The sequence below is a fragment of the Ascidia mentula genome, chromosome 1 (genome assembly GCF_947561715.1).
Source record: "Ascidia mentula chromosome 1, kaAscMent1.1, whole genome shotgun sequence".
Classification (NCBI taxonomy): Eukaryota; Metazoa; Chordata; class Ascidiacea; order Phlebobranchia; family Ascidiidae; genus Ascidia; species Ascidia mentula.
The window spans coordinates 10576392-10595005 of record NC_138566.1 but is presented as its reverse complement, the minus strand read 5'-3'; the positions used below and the strand labels follow the sequence as shown (position 1 = coordinate 10595005).

The window sequence follows — 18614 nt, the reverse complement described above, 5'->3', positions numbered from 1 at the left end:
AGTAGCCTAACGAAAAAGTGAGACGAAAAGGAAAATATAGTGTTACTATTGCTGCTAGGCATTGTAAATTTAAAGTTATGCCACATAACCCTGAAAAAGTCTCGCCGGATGGCAGACGAAACGTTGGTTGCAATAATATCTCGTAACTAATGTGCCAGAATGACAGTTCTTTTATAAAAGTAACTTTTTGGCAGCATAACCAAAAAGCAACTCCAGTTGCCAGATCGTGCAAGTTTAGTCAGAAGTCATATGTTTGTTGAAATTCCGAACCGAGTCAATGAAATTACAAAGCTTGAGGAAGATAAGAAACAGGAAGATAATGCAACAATGCTAAACCCTGTGCCGTATTTTGGAAAGTTATCCAGGCCGAACAGCGTAGCGATGTAAGAATGGCACGTTACAGCAAGACTTGTACTTTTTTTGATAATGTTAAAAACGTACAATGCAGCCTTTTGTATCAATGGGTGGAAGTGGAATGTAGACAGAAAGAAAATGATAAACCTTGTCAGGTTATATAAGGTCCACAGCAGCCCGGGACATTTCTAAATATCAGCAATTTCGTTGAAGCAGGGATAAGCTTTTAGACATAAATAGCTACGTGGTAATTGCAATCATTATTCCCATGCAGGAATTTAAAGGATGCAGAAATTCGTCAAAGAAAGAAGCAACACAGTGATGAAGTCCATCAGAAGATGAGAAAACTCTGAAGCGTCGATTTAACATCAGACCAACCTGAAATGCAGCAGCAGGTGCTGAAAATTTTAATTGGCCATTGTTTGAAACCTAGCTTTGAATATAAGGGCATTGGCATGATGAAAAGTTATTTAAAACCATAATGGGAAAAACATAATTATCGTGAAATCAGTTTTTTATCTAGAAATTTCTAAATATTTAGAACAAGCAATAGTCCATACTAAACCAACAGTCCATACTACACCAATTTATACAAATATTTGTGGTATGGATTAAGGGCATATTATTTTTATTTTTTTTTTAACAACCGCGCTTTAATTCGCCTTATATTTTGATGTGGTATCTCGCAATTATAAGTAAACACGACTGCGACAATAGTGAACGAACTTCTGCCTTTGGGCGCTTTGTGCATGAGGTGTCCACAATCAAACATTCCCCTCAATAATGTGGATTCAAAGTTTCAACTCACTTGATATTGTTTGCTGCTCAAACACTGCGAATTGACCAAGTGGCGTAAACGGAAAATACTTTTACACCGGGTCACAAATCACAGATTTCTGTTTTACACAGTCTGATATGTGGATCAAGTTAGGCTGAAACTTATAGTGACCTGGTGCAGTAGTATTTTCCGGCGTAAGCCAGAGAAGAGGTCGTAAGTTACTTTTTTATGGAAAAAATTAATTGCTATCGTTGTGTGCAGAGCAAAGAGCTGCAAAGGCAACTTCTGGATGAAAAGATGTCAAGCAATACAGAATTAGAATACAGGTTTAAGGCGTTCACCGGTGACAATGCTTCAGTCCAGAGCAGCTCCAACAAAACAGGATCTATGTGACCGTGTCGTCGAAGTGGATATAATTTGTGACCTTGTTTTTGCAATATGTGAAATTTGAATCGGAGATTAAAATGATATGTAACATTAATTTTTAGCTTTCTTGTTTGAGAGTGGTTTTCCTGGGAAACAATTCCTGCATTGTACTCACCGTCGCACATATTTAAAACCAGGCATTTATTTCACACCAAAAAATCAGAGAGGGAACACGCTCGTAATGACATGCACTGATTACGTACAAGATTAATCAGGGGCGTGTAAGGTTGACACTAGTGGCGACAAATAGCTAACACTTAAGGTTCTATATGGGTATTAGATTGGAGAAATCCTGTGTTCAAGGCCCTCGGCTGTAATGCATCTAGCGACTGTTCCGCTTGTTTCCCAATGACCGTTGATGGGTCTTGTGACTTACATTGGGACCTAAAATTCTACAAAGTTGAAAAAACAAATTTGCTCCTGGATGAGACTGTACAGAGCAAGGACTTGTTGGGCCTCCTGGAAGATCATATGACCAACAGGGGGGTATACCCAGCCCTTGGGGGAGGGCTTTGACACTTTTTCAGCAACTAAATTTGATGCCATCGTATAGAGAAGAGTTGGAACTTACAAAAAATGCAAATGAGTTGGTAGTTGAACGATTCATTTTTCTGCAAAATCCAGTTCCATTTTTTGTTGCTCTTTTAACCAAAATACTGAGTAACCAGGGGGGCAAATGGCCCCAGGGGGGTGGCTAAACCATTTTTTCGGAGACTAATTTCAATCAAACTTTGTAGATATGGAATGGATCTTTCATAAAATCACAAATGATTGGACACTTAAACGATTCATTTTTCCGCAAATACAGCCTGATTTTTTTGCTCCATTTTCAACATAATTTTCAGCAGCACCCACCAGCAAGTTACTACCTAATTGGAATAGCCCAAAACCCCACTAAAACTGCCCCAAACACTCTAAAATTCGCCATGACATCAGCACGCACATGTGCGCTCATTCAACTGTAAATTTAAATTAATTGCGTCACTGCTTTGCTTGGTGACACAGGTCTACACGGTGGGCATTTCCCAGCACCAAAACTAATTTTCATAGAAATACCAATATGCGTCCTAAAGGTATCAGAATGATTACCACCCCGTATATACCAAGAAGAAAACCTGATCGGGATCTGTGGGCAGGATATCCTGGGTTCAAATCCCGGTGCAGTTAAAAAAAACTTTTTATTTCATTGTTCCTGACAATAAGCACAAGTCTTAAAAACAAGCATCAAATTGGAACTGTGGCGTCAATGACTATGATAGCTGAAAACTTGCTTTCCAGTTTGGAGTTGACTGTTTTAATTGGCAAACAAGTTCTCAATAACATCATTTCACTTTTGCCTACAGCAACTGTGCTGCTTGGAAATGGTTAATTGACACAAATACATACGTAGTTCTGTACAGTTGCATGATAAATGAAATGTATAAGACAAAGTGCACTTAGAGATACAATGATTAAGAACAATACAAAAAATTAAAATGCAAGCAAGTGTTAATTTTGGATGCTGGCTTCTATTTCTCATTGCATAATGCCTTTAAAAGCCAAATTTAACAGTGAATAGGCAAACTCAATGATAAAAAAGGCACAAAACGCATTTTATTTTGGATAATAATTTTGTTTGTTGACAATTTCCTTGTCCCGAAAAACATCATACAAATGCACAAGGAGTTGGGGGAATTCTTCAACAAATACATTTGCAAACTTGTTCCAGCCGTTCTTTTCATCCCATCCAAATTCATCTTGCTCATCCTTTGTAAGATCTCCGTGTACTACCTAAATGGATTTAAATCAACTATCTAGACACCAAACCATTTAAATACTATCTAAATGTAGCTTTTTTGTTCCCCCTTTCTTTATTATGAATTGACACACCTTAATTTGATTTTTTAGAATACTTTTTTTGAAAAACCGTATTTCTGTCACTTACTTTATGTCGCAGAATCTTAAGAAATTCTTCAACATTGGAGCATTTTCTCACAGGGTGTTCTTTGTCAGACTTTACTGAGGAAGGCAAGTTTCCAAGTGAGACAGAAAAACTCTTGCTTTGGGTGCCACCATCCTCAATCAAATTTTCAGAGTATTTATTCATTTCCTGGGTGAGACGAAGTGTCTTTTTAGATTTGTCTTCAGTGTACTTATATACATCCTGAAAGATTAATAATTATTAAACATATACTAACATTATGTGATGCAAAATTCACTAACCCTTAAAAAGAACACTTTTGTTCCTGATTCCCAAAAAGCTGGGTGTTTGGCAACCATCTGAATGTTTGGTCGAGAATCTATTTTGTGTTTTATCATCTCTTCAATTAAATGGCTCAACGAAATGTAGTGTTCAGTGGATTTTTCTGAAAAACTTACATTTAAATATTCAGGAGGAAGAAAGTATTTTTTTTATCAGGTATGATTTTAAATAAAATTATATTCACCTTTAAGAGGGGTTAGATTTGGTTGTAAACCTTTCGTCATATTATATCTTTGTTCATCTTCATCGCCATATGGATGATTTCCATTTGTAGCAACAGAGTAGAAAACCAAGCCAAGGCTGTACACATCTGACTTCTTTTTCTGAATAGCATAAAAATGAATGATGAGTATTACTTGAAAATGAATGTGATCAAATATTTACATATTGTTACCGTGGTGTTTTTATGACCTATTAATTTTAAACATTTGACTTTAAATTTCCTAAAATATGACCTACAAAATTCCCACATTTTTGTACATGTTTTTTGATACTCTTTGAACAAATCAGCGTTGTATTAATAAATATTCTTTATACACATAGAAAGCCTGTTGCAATAATGGTACAAGCTAAAAGGATTGTCTTATGTTAAAACACTCTTTAGCAACTTGGAAGCTCAGTCAGAACAGGTATTGAATATTTTTATGTCTGAAAAGCTTGATTATATGTTTGCAACCAGAAGTCAAAGAAATTATGTTCAATTTATGACATTACATGTTGGTCAGTCAGTACAAAAATAATGTCTGTGTGTTTTATGTACATCGAGACTTTGTAAAGAAGTATAACTACTTTCACAAACTCCTAAATCTGCTGTAAACATATTGCAAAATTCAGTAATACTTTAAAATAAACCAAATGGTTTACATACAAAAACTCCCTTGTAATTTTCTGGAGCAAGAAAAGATTGTTCACTGCGTGAAGCACTTCTGTGATATGACTTGTCCTTTGCCAGTTTGCGACAAATCCCAAAATCAGCAATTTTTACAACAACACCATAATGTTCACATGAAAGCAACAAGTTCTGTGGCTTCAGGTCTCTGTGAACTGCATTGTTGCTTTGTTTAGTTACCCATTTTTTAAATTTACATTTCATACATTGAATCAAAAAGTTTGTAACTAAATCTATTCTTCCTACTTGTTACTTTAAATTATGTTTTGCAAGCTTTATCACAAAAATGTCCTGACAGTCATGTCTTCAAACATACGTTAATATAATTGTTAAGTTCAGGAAACCTACTTATTTCTTTTTCATGGAGATACATGACCCCATTGGCAGCTCCCTTAAATATTTTGACCAATGAAACTTCTCCCAGAAAAGATTTAACACCCGTTTCAACTAACTTTCCATTTTGATCAAGATATTTGCCATCATAGATGTACTAAAAAATATTAGCAAGGTTTCCAAGGTTAGTAGTAGTAGCTATTAAATCAAAAATTTATGTGTTAAAAAATGTTACTGAAAAATGAAAAAAATCTAAAAAAGTGAAACTTCAAGATGTTTACATATTTTGCTTGTTATGTAATGTGTGGTTTGTGATTTTTTTAATGTTGAGAAGAAGGCTATTGAACAGATAAAATTTAATATCATTACTATGTTTTTGATAAGTTTGTAACCTGGCATAACCAAAAATGCATATGAAGGCATTTAAGTAAAACTTTTCAAAACTGGTCAAATCTTTTCAAAATTAGTCATACAAAGTATATTGACAAGTAAAAACAATTAACAAAGTTAAATACACATGTCAGTTTTAGCAATAAGTCTGATAGTAACTGATTTTTTAATACAATTTTAATTTGTGTAAACTTACATCATGCACAGAAGTGACACACATCTCCATCACAATGTAGGCAGTTGCTTTAGTATTCTGCAAATTACAGTGTGTTTTTAAACCTTAGGCAACACTACATAAAAACAGTTTCTGCTCACCTCATGACAATAATTGTAATATCTAACAATGTTTTCATGTTTGCACGAGGCCAGAAATTCTGCTTCACGGTCACAATATTCCTCACATGTGTACAATGCAGTGTCCAAAACTTTGGTAACATACAGCTTGCCATCACCTGTTGCACGACATCTATAAAAGAAACAAGCAAGTTTGGTTGCAAAGCCAAATTAGATCATTTAAAAACTTTGAAATGCATTTCTTTCACATTTATGTAGATAAAGTCTCACAATGATATCCCATTATTCATTATGGTTTATACACTTCTACAGGTGTTGGAATGTCGTCTAAATTGGGAAGAATTTATTACTTGTGAATTCTTGATCCAGCAGTTCCCTTTGCAATTTCTTCAAGTTTTTCATAAACAGAAGAAAAAATTACTGAGTCTGCCAAAATAAGGAGTTATATATTTTGTTTCAGAATGTATATACAATTAATACTAACCACTTTTTAACTCAGCTGTAACATTGGTTGCAGTTGCATGGTTTTTGTCTTGTTCTGGCTGCAAACAGATTTAAAATTAATTTATATGCAAGTTGCAGAACAAATTTTACTTGTTTTGTATTGTTGAAATTGTAATTTTTGATTGTTTTGTTTAAATGCAATTTACATTTTACTGTTCAAACGGGTTCTATGCAATTCAGTTAAGTTTGCAAATATAAAACTACTTCATTGTTTTGTTTTATTTTTCAAAACTGAGCTTTCCTTTCCTTTTTTTACCTTGTATTCTTGCATGTAAAATGTGAAACAATAAGCATACCTGAACAAATTGGGTTGTTGGTGTAGTAAATGCATTTACGCTTTCCTCTTCCTTGAGATTTGGATCCACAGTCAAAAATGCCTTGGTCCCACTTAAATTTTCTAAAACGAAATGTTAAATAACTTGTTTATATTGTAATATCCTATTGTACAATCAACATACCAGAATCGATTGTGGCTTGGAAAACCATATGTATGTTCTGAAAAACAATAATGATTTTATATCATATTAAAAAATAGCAGTTTGCAATATTTTTTTAGATTTTATAGTAGTTTACACCTGCAGATTAGCATCTTTACATACAAACAGATTAATATTAATGTATAAATATGTATTTAAACTTAACCAAAAAATATGTATATAACTATGTACCTTTTGTATACTAAGTTCACACATGTGTTGAATTTCTGTGTCATTCAAATCTCGTTTGGACTTATTGTAAATTTGCATTGAACTTTCTATTTTTATGCAATTGCACATTATAAGTTTTCTTCCAATATTTTGAAGAAATCTTGGTTTCAGAGCTGTAATGCTTTCGGACTCTAGTCGATTGTTGGAAACATCAACTGTGTCGATCTGCAGGTAATTATGTAATAACATTGATAACAACATAAACAGGGCAAATAACATTTACAGCAATTATTAGAATGACAGTATATGAAAAAAACAATTTAAGCATGCAACAAATGAGGTTAACACTTTTTAAATTTACCTTGACATGCATCTGTTGCATAGCCCCAACAATTTGTTGGAAAAAAAAGTGGTTTAAGTCCAAATCATTCAGCATAAGCAGTTCAATATCAAGTCGGGTTGTTCGCAGACAGTTGCAAAGAGCCTGAACATCATGTTGTAACAATGGCTTTGAGAATTTAAAAATCGATGGAAATTTCTCAGAAAACCTCTCTGACAGATTGCTTCCTCCTTCTAACACAATCTTAAGGAGCAGAAGAGTTGAGTCTTCATCTAAAAAAATTTGCATGTTTTTTTACATTTGAATATAATTCCATTTTATGGAGAACATACCCTCATCCCAATTCTTGCGTAAAAATTTTTCAGACAAATAGTTTTCAAATAGGAGAGGTTTGTTACCAGTTTTACACCCTCCTGAGACATTATCTAAAAATGCAATGTTGGTTGTAAAAAGGAATCATCTTATGTTGAACATATTCAGGCCTACAAACTAAAGTCATACTTACATAAAAGTGGTAAAATGACCTTGTAAGTTAAAATTTGACTCCAAAGAAGGTTTAGGTAATAGATATATACGATTAAAAAATATAGTTTGTCATATCAAATGCAGATTTCATGAGAAATAAAGTTTTTTTTCTTATTAATTATATAAAAAGGTGTTGTGTTTAGATTGCTACTCTAGTTAAATTTTAACTAGGTAAAACACATGGCTAACTTCATAAAGACGTACCACAAATGGGATGAAACAACAATCCTGCAACAAATCTTATGATCTGAGGATTGATTTGGTTATTTAACCACTCTTGGAATGATGTATCATCCAATTTGAGCGCATGACAAGCTGCCAAGAAATCCATCAAAATTTTGTCAAAGAAACGAAGCCGAATGTGTTGGCGAATTATTTTATCTTTTTGGCATTTTGTTCCAGGAGTTGCTACAATGAAATCTTGAATGGCTTCCATGTCCAACTGGATTTCATCCAGTAGCCGGAATGAAAACCAGCATGAACCAGAGCTTTTTACACGGTATGCCAACTCTTTTACCTTATCCAACTTATCGAATAAGGAAGATGAACGAGAATGAGAGCTACTGTACATGTTCTCCACAATACCACTCATCCAAGCTGTCAAGGTGTTGTACTTGCCAACATTTTCAAAAATAAACTGCAAATAACTGGGGTTTCCACCAACAAAAATTAGCTCTTTTCCACATTGTGAAAGATTTTTGCAATTGGCTTCTACTGAAACATGTGAAAGCATCAAATTTTGAACCCAAACATCACTAAGAGAACTAAGTGCATAGCAAGCATCTGGGCGATATGACTTGTGTAGACTCAACATGCTGGAGTATCGTGAAGTAAAAACCCTGTTGCTGTTTTTTAGTAATTGGCCATTTAATAGATTGCCCACTACATGCCAAACTGGAGCCCGAGTGTGGTAATCATACTTTGGGGCAGCATGCCCCATGTTTTTAATCCACCAATCAGCTTCATCACATGCATCAAAAATTATTAAAAGCCATTTTTGGTTCTCTTGAAACCAGTCAAATGCACATTGCTTTTCACTTTCTGAAAGATCAGGGTTTTGAAAATCGATTAAAAGTTCCTTTAAAGTTATTTCTTTTTTGTAATTCATATTTGCAAATTTTAGCAGAATGCAAACACGATCTTCTGTTGGATCAGAGTAATTTAGTGCAAGTTGTTTTACAATGGTTGACTTCCCTGAACCAAATGGACCAACTATAGCTGATAATGAGTGTTGCACTAAATCTTTACAAACTTCCGATAAATTTTGTTTGTTATCTGAGGTTTTATTTTGCTTTAAATCTTCAAACTCTTGCAATGGAGAACATTCATAAAAGTTGACCTTACGAATTCCTGGAAAGCATTCAGTTTTTACCAGTTCGTCAAGTTCATGTGAAATCTGCAGTTTTTGAGCTTCCATAACTTTTTCCAGAACATCTAATAAAAGAAAAAAATGATTTAATGTCTGCAATATACACAGTAAGAAGTAATTGTGAGTATCTAAAAACATTCTGCATTAAATAAGATGTTCAGCTAAATGCACAGTTTGTACAAAAACAAGCAAAAAACTTGGTCAGCATTCAAACTACCTAAGATTAATGCCCAAGTATGCAATTTCACAAAAAGTCTAATATTCTATTTTACAAATACATATCTTTATTATTTACAATCGTACCTGGGTAAACCTTATTTTCTTTGACAACTGTTTCTGAGTTCTGCAAACATACATTTTTAGACTATACCTTTTTTTAGAAAAAAAAAAACTTCCAAGCATTGCAGATCTGTTTCCATACCTTACTAGATGATGCCATGTTCTTTTGTACAACACTTTCTTGATTGAACAGTTAAACAAAATCACAAATTTTGCTTCAAAGGAGTGTTTTAATTAAAAAAAATTCAAAATATACACTTTTTATAAATTATTCTCTTGCTCATGCCAATGTTTTTGTTGTGTTGCAACAAATGGATTTTCTGGTATCTGCAATCAAATTAATGCAAAAACCTTTCAAAAATAGCAACAGAATTTACCCTATATCTCCAGAGTTACTTTAACCTTCAGATTTTATTTAAACTGTGAATAATGAGCACATACCCTCAGATTTTGCTATTTTAATTCACTAAATAAAATTATTAGATACGAAAGTTGTTGAGTAATGTAAAAAGGGAGCACCATGGTCCACATACTCTATATCTCCAGAGTTACTTTAACCTTCAGATTTTATTTAAACTGTGAATAATGAAAACATAACCTCACACTTTGATAATTTTATTTCACTAAACAAAATTATTAGACACTAAAGTTGTTGAGCAATTTAAAAAGGGAGCACCATGGTCCACATACTTTTCGTACAAATTAAACACTATCAAGGAAAGTCTCTTGCCGAAATTACAGGTTTGTTTGCACAGGTAAAAGAGGAACTGAAATTTAAATCACGTGAATAGGAAGTGAGTAGCATGGCACGATTTTTGCACATTGCACTGTACCTGTGACGCTGCAAACCTCTAAATTAACAGGTACATATATTGCAAACACGACATGATCATCAAAAATATGTTTTGTAAAAAAATACGTAGGGTAGGCGCAACGCACCTGCAACGCAAACAAAGAATCGGAAAACAAACTTGAGGTGACCTTTGGTTGGTAAATTTTCTTTACCCATTGTTGATCCCAACTTGAGCTGCCGTGAAAATCGAAAGTCTCTTCTGCTTTGTGAACGCTCTTCTATAGATTGGTGCTCGGCACGAAGGTCGGCTGTCCCAACTTTGCGCCAGGTCCACGACTGCGCAGCGCCATCTCGTGAAACATATTTAGCTTCTGTCGAAAATCCTGTTTCTGTTCCTCGCTGACGAGCTCGTCGGGGATTGCCGGGGTAAGAGGTGGGGTCGGTGGCGGGGGCGGCAAACTCCCATCTTCGTCATCGTCGCTGAACTCCTGGCCTCCCATTGTCGAAGTTTCGGCGTCCGTGCTTTCAAACCCGGTAAAGGACGAGTTCATTCTTGAAATCTTGCGACCCCGATAACGCAACTTTCCGGTGGGCGTATCGACCACAAATTTTCCCTCGTTGACTCCCGTGGCCATGGAAGAAACGCTGCTGGCTGTCGATTCGCTGTCCGATTCTGGCCCATCGTCTATTGGCTGAGCAACCGGGTTCGAGTAGGAGTTACTTGATGACCTCCAACGTTTCAGTGCTGAGTGCTCGGGAATAAGGTCTTCGTTGACTTCCTTATTCGCATCGTTGTTTAGTGGAACTGGGTCGCTTGGATCTTTCAAAAGGGAGTCCATTGTAAAAAATCTTTAGTTTACTTTCACTTGAATGTGATTGCACAAGTTTAACACGTCCCTGTCGTATTAAAAAAAAAACTTATTGTAATAGATTTTGGGTGTTGCAGTCGTTGAAAACAAGCTGATAAATGCAACATCAATTGATTACCAGACTCATACTTAGGCTAGGCTACTAGCTTAGTTTGTTACCTGATGACTTTCCTTCTTGAAAGGAAGTACTTGCAGCTTCACCGTTGTTGTAATGTATGGGCCTGAAACCACGACATTGTCAAAACGGAAGAAACAACAGTATTTGATTAACCGCACAATAAATACCCGGAAATGTCCTTGCTGCCTGCCACCAACTTCGTTGAATCATTGGATGTTTTCTCTTTTTCCTCCATCTGTTTGTCGAGGTATTTGTCCGTGCACCTGTGGTAAAACCCGCAGTTATAATATTTAGTGACGTTTGTGCTAAAAAGTCTTGCAAAAAATGTCTTTTTACCTTGCAACACCATAAAGACAAACACCGCACAATAGTGTAAACACAATTCCCGCTATGGCAGCAATGACAAGGTACAAAGTTAAAGGTACAGGTGGCGTTGCGGGAAGACCTGAAAGTTGGTAAATTCACAATTGAAATTTGCTGATTTTTTTCGTATTATAGTTTTAACTTCAAATAGTAAATTGCCACAGTTTTATAGCGTTACATTCAAGATCATTTTTAAAAAATAACTTTTCGCTTTAGGTTCGTGTCAAGAAGAAATGAAAAACAGCAGTTTGATAACTAAATTTTGTTTTACATTTGACGTACGGCGGATATTGCTAAACCTCAAAAGTGCAAGACATATATAACTAAGAACTTACCAACCACACTGATGACAACAAACCCCGCTTGGTTGTTAGCAATTTCACCCAACTCTTGACCACCGGTGAATTTAATGAATGACCCACCGCCACCAGAGTAACCCCCAGGGGGTCCACCTCCCCCACCACTGTATCCCCCGCCTCCGCCAGATCCGCTCATGTACCCTGCGCCGCCACCCCCGAATCCCCCTTCCGAGAATAGAAACGCCGAACGTTCATATCTGCGTAGAACAAAGGAGGTTGTATATATTTAGTATTTCTTAATTGTATTGTTGCATAATAATATTTTTTAGATCCAGTTGCAAATTTGTATTAGATAATAATATAATAAAGACCTATGGTAAAGTGAAAACCAAGTTTGCGTCAGGCGGTACTTGATTTACTCTCACAATGCGTTACTTGATATCGGTTACTTCTCAGAGCTACAATATTGCTTTGTTCATTCTTCCCACCTTCCTCCATGTAAAGGCAGGTAGTCTCCTAAATCGGCCTCCTCAATTGTTTCACCGTTGCCCCTGTTTGGGAAATATCCACAGGCAGAAAACGTCCTATCACCGGGTCGGATCACGGGAGGCGCCTGCGCATACCCATCCATTCCAGCCCCACCGCCGGTCCCAACCTCGCCACCGACCCCATGGGGACTTCCCACTCCGTCCCACATACCCCCGCGACCGGTTTCTATGCCAACGTACGATGCGTTGCCGCCATCATAACTCAGTCTTCCCGAAGATTGATTCGTGGGAGTCGAATCGAAAACGGCGCTGCCTGCTCCACCTGCGTTTAAGTCCATGTATTTATATCAATTAATAGATACACTGATACACATTATTTAAAAAACGTTACACCAATTTTTTTGAGAAGTACAAGACTGTAGAACCACATGCGTAAGGCCAATATCAAATTTCTCGCGACCAACATAAATAAAAGGTCTCAAGTGGATTGGGTACTGCAGTAGGTTACCGATGGAATAGTAACCTATCACGTAGTCCACCGGCCTTTATTCAATATGAAACATCATCATACCTGCCACAAGCATAACTTGACTTGCGTCAATATCGGCGAAACCCTGGTTCTCAACATCGTCGGCAACAACGTAAGTCGCTCCCGCGCCGCCGTGTAACATTGTACCGCGACCCCTGCCAACTTGTCCAACCGCTATGTGCAGACGATCGCCCTCTTTTAGTGAGAATAATCCCGACACAGTTGCTCCAAGACCTCCAGGACCTTGGTAACCAGCACCAGCTGCCACAATCCGATAAAGACCTGGTGGTGAAATAGGTGGAGTAATATGAATATTGATAAAAAGATTCCTGTCGTGTACAAAACAAATACAAAGACAGTCGTTAAAGAGCTTTCGGAAGAATAATTACAATAACAAAACAAAAAATGTTTAAATTAGGCTGACATACTAACTTTCTGAACATGGTTTATGAAATTATAAGTTATGCAAAACAGTAACAAAATACAGCTGTTAAACTAATTACATCACATCAACATTTTAAGGTATTTTTCATCCAATTGTCATGAAATGATTTGGGTTATTTCGTTTCTGTTATAAATTTTTGTGATTAAGAATAGGCTTTAATTGATAAAGGAGCGATACACAATCACTACGCCGGTGGTTTTTGACAGATTTGGAAACCATGTGTATTTTACCTTCGACCGGCGCTCTCCATCGTTGGATTCCATTCTTCACAATCACGAGATTCTCAAGACTTGTTCCCTTGTACGCGAGATCGCACAGAGATTGAAGAGGTCCAAACCTTCCTGTTCTCCTGCATGTTGAAAACGTCCACCTCAGAGATGGGTAAGGAAAGTGGTCGTTGTACGGGTCCCCTATACAGTTTAGAAGTTTACTATGAATAAAAGTAAACCACTATAAAAGCGGCGAAAGATTTTAAACAATATATTAAGTTACTTGGTTGAGTTTCCGATTGCACACAGAGCGTCCCCAAGACAAAGTTAAGTTTTTAGTAGATGTGCTTTTACTCTTTTTTTACGTTGTTTTTACAGACACTGAAGATGCTTTAGAAGCGAAAATTATTCGTCTTAAACGAAAGCCAATAGATTTTAACCCAGGAAACATATTTTCCCATAATGTGGGTGAGTTTCATCCCACAAATGTTTCAAACACGATTTACTTTTTATCTCGCAATTTGTGTTGAATATTATGACCAAGAAAATGTATCTCTGTTCGTCGAATACAACATATTTGGCAAAATAACAGTACATGTTTTGACGTTGATTGAGTTGACTCCTGGTACCACCATACTCCTCCTCCTCTGTTGGCCTGACAACACAGCCGTGGTGATGTTTATTCTGAAAGTCGAACCTTGTGCCAGATTTAAGTCGTAATAGGTTTGATCTACGAAAAAAAGGAATGCGATCAAAGCAATTTCTTTAGTTAAGATTTAAACTGAAATGAAAATTTGTTGTGATAGGTTTTATTTTTCCGCCCACTTTTTGATATTTCGATGGAATCTTCGACACGATAATTCTTGGACCCGTTTCTGCTTTGCCGCTTCTCAACATCAATGACGTATTTGTCGATCTTGTCAGGGTTCAGGCCAGGTTCGTTCCAGGCCAAACGTACACTGTTCAGCGTTACTTGTTCCCAGAACTGGACACTAGGAAAGTTGGGCTCTACAATTTAAATACACATTACTCATTCGCAGTTTTGTTTCTATAATTTTTCTGCGTTACGTGTAAGGACTGTGATTGGGCCGGCGGGTGAACTGGACGTGACGTCATCAAATGCAGTTGCGGGAGAATTGCAGAGACTTCCGGCGACAGTTTTAATTGTGATCTGATAAGCGGTGCCAGGTTGAAGGTTTCGTAAAGTCACCTGCTGTACGTTTTGACCCTTGTTTTGACAAGTGCGGCTGCTGTTCTTGCTAAAAAAACCATAAAATCAAAAAACACGTAAGAAATGGTTCAAAAATTAATATATGTTAGAAGTAGTTGATAATGCATTGAGGAAAGCGCCTTTTCGCGTCTTGAAGCAATGGTAAACTACGTAACAGAATTGGGGGATTGTATAGGTTTTCCTGTGGGCCGTTTTTGAATTTCCAAAGGAGTCGCGTAACAATTTAAACGGAGATAACTAACAGGTTGAAAACCGCTGGTATATTACACGAAAAAAATATATTTCCGCTGTGGAAAACTATCGCTGCTCATATGTATAGGCAATAAACAAAGAGAGATTGCATCCTTGTCTGATTAGACTATAATCATTAGAGTCTCAAACTTACGGAGATTTTTCTGGGTAATAGTCGATGACGTAATGCGCTCTTGCAATCCAGTATAGTTTTGGGGGAACTCCCCACTTTAGATAGATCGTTCCCCTGGCCGACGAACCTTCGAAGTTGACTGGGGGAGGAGGCACTGAACAATCAAGAAAAATACATTGAAGGTTCTGGACCATAGTCACATGACATAAGAATTTTACCTGTTCTTGCAGTGACTCGACTTGAAATTGACGTCATGTCTTTGATTGGACTCATCCTACTTAATGTAGTTACAGTGAAGTTGTACAACGCCCCAGACTTTAAGTCGGCAATATAATGCTGCAACAATGTAAAAATAAATAAAAACTGACTTAGATGTTGTAATCTGAATATTAAATCAACTGTTTGTCCTGGTAAAATAAAATTTATCTGAGACGGATAGAGCTATTCATCCACATGCAAAATTTTACAATATATTTGAAGTATCAGAAAGTTTGTCACCAATTCGTCTAGCGTCGTACCAGCATAAAGCAAAAAACAATTGTTTTGCATGATACAATGTTAGCATACTTTCAGTTTCCAAGGGCGTCGCATAACAACTTAAACGATAAAAATTGCTATTGAAAAAATAATGCATGTATCATAACATTTGATTACGTAGTCAAAACAACTGTGATGACTTACGTTGATGATTTGGTTGACTCCTGTGTTGTTCAAGGCAACTTCAGACGATTGTAATGGTCGCGTATTGTTATCTGCTGTTTGGTATGTGACGTAATAATGACTATAGAAGCTGGTTGACGGAAGCGTGAACTGCACAGATGCCATTTCTTCACTGAGTTCGACGACGCTCACATTGCGTGGAACGGACGGAACTGAAAACATACAAGTTTAAACACGTCTAATTGTTACAAACATCCATAAGGATGCTTTTTGTATTGATTCATTTGTATGTGACAAGCAGCTCACTGACGGAATAAAACATTGAGACAAATGATTGGCATGGCTCGAGTGTACCTGTCCTGGCGTAGCCCTCATAATATTCCGAAACCCTCCCAAACTCGCTGTCGTTGCGTTCGGCCGCAATCCGTATGACGTATAACGACCCAGGGTGTAAGTTGTTGAGGGTTATGTTCTTGCTGGTGGTCGTGAAATTCGACGAACCATTTTTTCCGTCGACCCGTGATACAATAAGCCGATACCCGGTGACGTTTTCCGCGTATTGCGAATCCTCCCAGACCACCGACAGAACGGTTTCGCTCGCCAGCAGTTTTCTAAACTTCCCGGGTCCAGGAACCTCTGCAAGGAAATCACACGGTACAATATGCTTGTTCGTATTCGATAAAATCATCGCGTATCAAACCAATGCTAGAAGGAGAATTCGGTGATAGCACAAAGAACTACTTATTCTGGAACGTTGTATGGAGTCCCCGAGAGTGGGATGCAGTCGGTGTGGGCCTATGCCCGCCTGGGGTTACCATCAATAGCAAAAAAGTACCCTCAAACCCCATTGTTTGGTTTTAAAACGAACGGATTTCAACCGATAATGTTGTAATCTCCATAAAAAAGGTCCTCGCACCGGCGCCTTTTTTCTTTCAAGGTATCCGACGTAACCATTTAGCTAGCTATTATTGCTAATTTATGACGAAGTACAAGGTTAACAATGAGCGTTGTGACGCCTGTATATTGTGTTCTAAATCTACTTGTCCTATAAAATCACGTTTTCATCAAATTTGCTTACTTGTAGTCAGATTCGATCTGACAATATGACTCTTCGTTGGGTCCACCCCAGCATCATTGTACATCACAACATCAAAAACGTATGGCGCCCCGAAAACAATTCCTTCAACGGTCAAGTTATCCTGTGGCGCAACATTTGATCCCAAAACAGTTCGAACATACGTCACTGTCTTATTTTTTCGAGGGTATACTGCCTGTTGAGAAACAGTCAAGCCTGGAAAGAAGGGAATGATTGTAAAGGCTTCACGTTTTTATCCACATACAAACGACATATTGAAAGCCTTCGCAGAGGTGTGATTGTTAAAGGTTAGAAAATTACAATGGCCCTGTTGTGTTTTTTTTTAATAGTAGTTAAAAATGTATACTATTCGGTTAAATGATCAGGAAAATCTACACATTTTAAATCCATCAATTAGAGCGCTTTTTGCACACACAATGGTGGACTTACCTTCAATGTAATAAGTTAGAACCGCTCTGTTGTATTCATGACCACGAATTTCTTGTGGCACTCTATCCCACGTTACAAACACGTGTGTCCAATTGCTGGAAGACTGCTTCACTTTTAGATTGGATATTGCAGGTGGCTCTAAAAGGAATGCCAATGAAGTATAACCCACTATTGGAACAAAACAAAAAAACTTACTGGTTCTGGCCCGTTGTGTGGCCGAAGGTAGTGATATAACTCGCCTGTTTCCATTAATAGCGATTGATCTCATTCGAATGCTGTACAGCACTCCCGATCGTAATTTAGACAACTGCAGGGCATTCGGGTTCGAAGTCTTGGTAATAGTTTTACTAAACCTGCACAAACATACTAGAATATTGTCTAATTCCACAATCAACGAAGTAAAGTGGTTTGCAGCTTACCAAACGTCACTGGATGCGGCACCTTCTGGTTTGTACTCCACGAGAAAATGCGAAAACCTTGGGTCGGTTCTATAGTTTGGGGGTGGTGTGTAACTCAATGTAAGCTGGTTGGTTGTACCTCGCACTTTTGTAATGCTGGTCGGAGCAGGAAGGTCTAAAGCACGAAACAACTTATCATAAGTGCCATGGTAAACAACATACCCGTGCTCGTTGCGTATTTAGAGGGAAAACAGATTGAACTAATTTCCAAGTAGGCCCGAGTAGTATGGGTTATATCATTGTTATATGATAGCTTGTCGGGGCGTTGACATAAAAATATAAATCACGACAGTTTCATTGATACTTTGTTTTGACTCATAACTGCCCTAACATGTTCCTTTAAAATTAAATGCAAACACAAGTGTCTACCTTTTGAAACAATAACTCAAAACGCATCGAATTGTTCAGTCACAACAAAATACTAACTTGAATCGAGTATTGTCGTTGGAGCTGGAGTGGTCGTGGTTCCAACCGTTGTAGTTTGTATGCTGGTAACATTGCTGGTAGTGTTCGAACGGAGGACTGCAAATATTTGATAAACCTCATATTGTTTCTACTAAGCGCCAAACATCTACACATCCTTACACTTACCAAGATCTTGCGCGTCGGCGGGCAGCCTAGCAAGCTCCAAAAAAACAAGCAAACACACCAGCACAGACATTCCTGACCAAACTTTACGCAGCAGCGGATAAAACTACACTCCTCATTGCTGGCGAATTTTCAAAGACGCTTCACAACTCGATTGCCGCAGGCATTTTATCAAGTACTTACAAAAAAATGTGACAACAGCCTATTGGAACCTTAGATGATGACGTCACAAAAGGAATTAAGTACAGGGTTATCTTTTCTTTGTTTGAGACTGTCAATGAATTGATAAGGTCTTAAAGCCTGTG

General features: G+C 37.2%; 2 protein-coding genes across 2 annotated transcripts; both read right to left on the bottom strand.

The window, feature by feature from the left end:
• Nucleotides 1-2717: 2717 nt before the first annotated feature.
• Nucleotides 2718-9730, bottom strand: LOC145903617 (uncharacterized). Its single transcript, XM_082991724.1, has 18 exons — nucleotides 9513-9730; nucleotides 9395-9434; nucleotides 7927-9156; nucleotides 7530-7622; nucleotides 7219-7469; nucleotides 6879-7082; nucleotides 6669-6705; nucleotides 6507-6607; nucleotides 6191-6248; nucleotides 6057-6132; nucleotides 5728-5878; nucleotides 5609-5665; nucleotides 5038-5179; nucleotides 4669-4844; nucleotides 3985-4123; nucleotides 3761-3903; nucleotides 3483-3701; nucleotides 2718-3328 (listed from the first exon to the last, which is right to left on the bottom strand). The coding sequence occupies exons 1-18, from the start codon at nucleotides 9528-9530 to the stop codon at nucleotides 3152-3154; spliced, it is 3312 nt and encodes a 1103-aa protein (XP_082847850.1). The 5' UTR covers nucleotides 9531-9730; the 3' UTR covers nucleotides 2718-3151.
• Nucleotides 9731-10438: 708 nt separating this feature from the next.
• LOC145903612 (uncharacterized) lies at nucleotides 10439-18383 on the bottom strand. Its single transcript, XM_082991710.1, has 21 exons — nucleotides 18313-18383; nucleotides 18148-18243; nucleotides 17683-17836; nucleotides 17459-17616; nucleotides 17264-17401; nucleotides 16817-17029; nucleotides 16093-16374; nucleotides 15760-15950; nucleotides 15297-15414; nucleotides 15100-15232; nucleotides 14552-14742; nucleotides 14309-14491; nucleotides 14079-14213; nucleotides 13505-13684; nucleotides 12872-13111; nucleotides 12301-12622; nucleotides 11849-12069; nucleotides 11487-11595; nucleotides 11318-11413; nucleotides 11192-11253; nucleotides 10439-10983 (listed from the first exon to the last, which is right to left on the bottom strand). Exons 1-21 carry the CDS (start codon nucleotides 18380-18382, stop codon nucleotides 10442-10444), a joined length of 3834 nt encoding a protein of 1277 aa, XP_082847836.1. The 5' UTR covers nucleotide 18383; the 3' UTR covers nucleotides 10439-10441.
• Nucleotides 18384-18614: the final 231 nt, after the last annotated feature.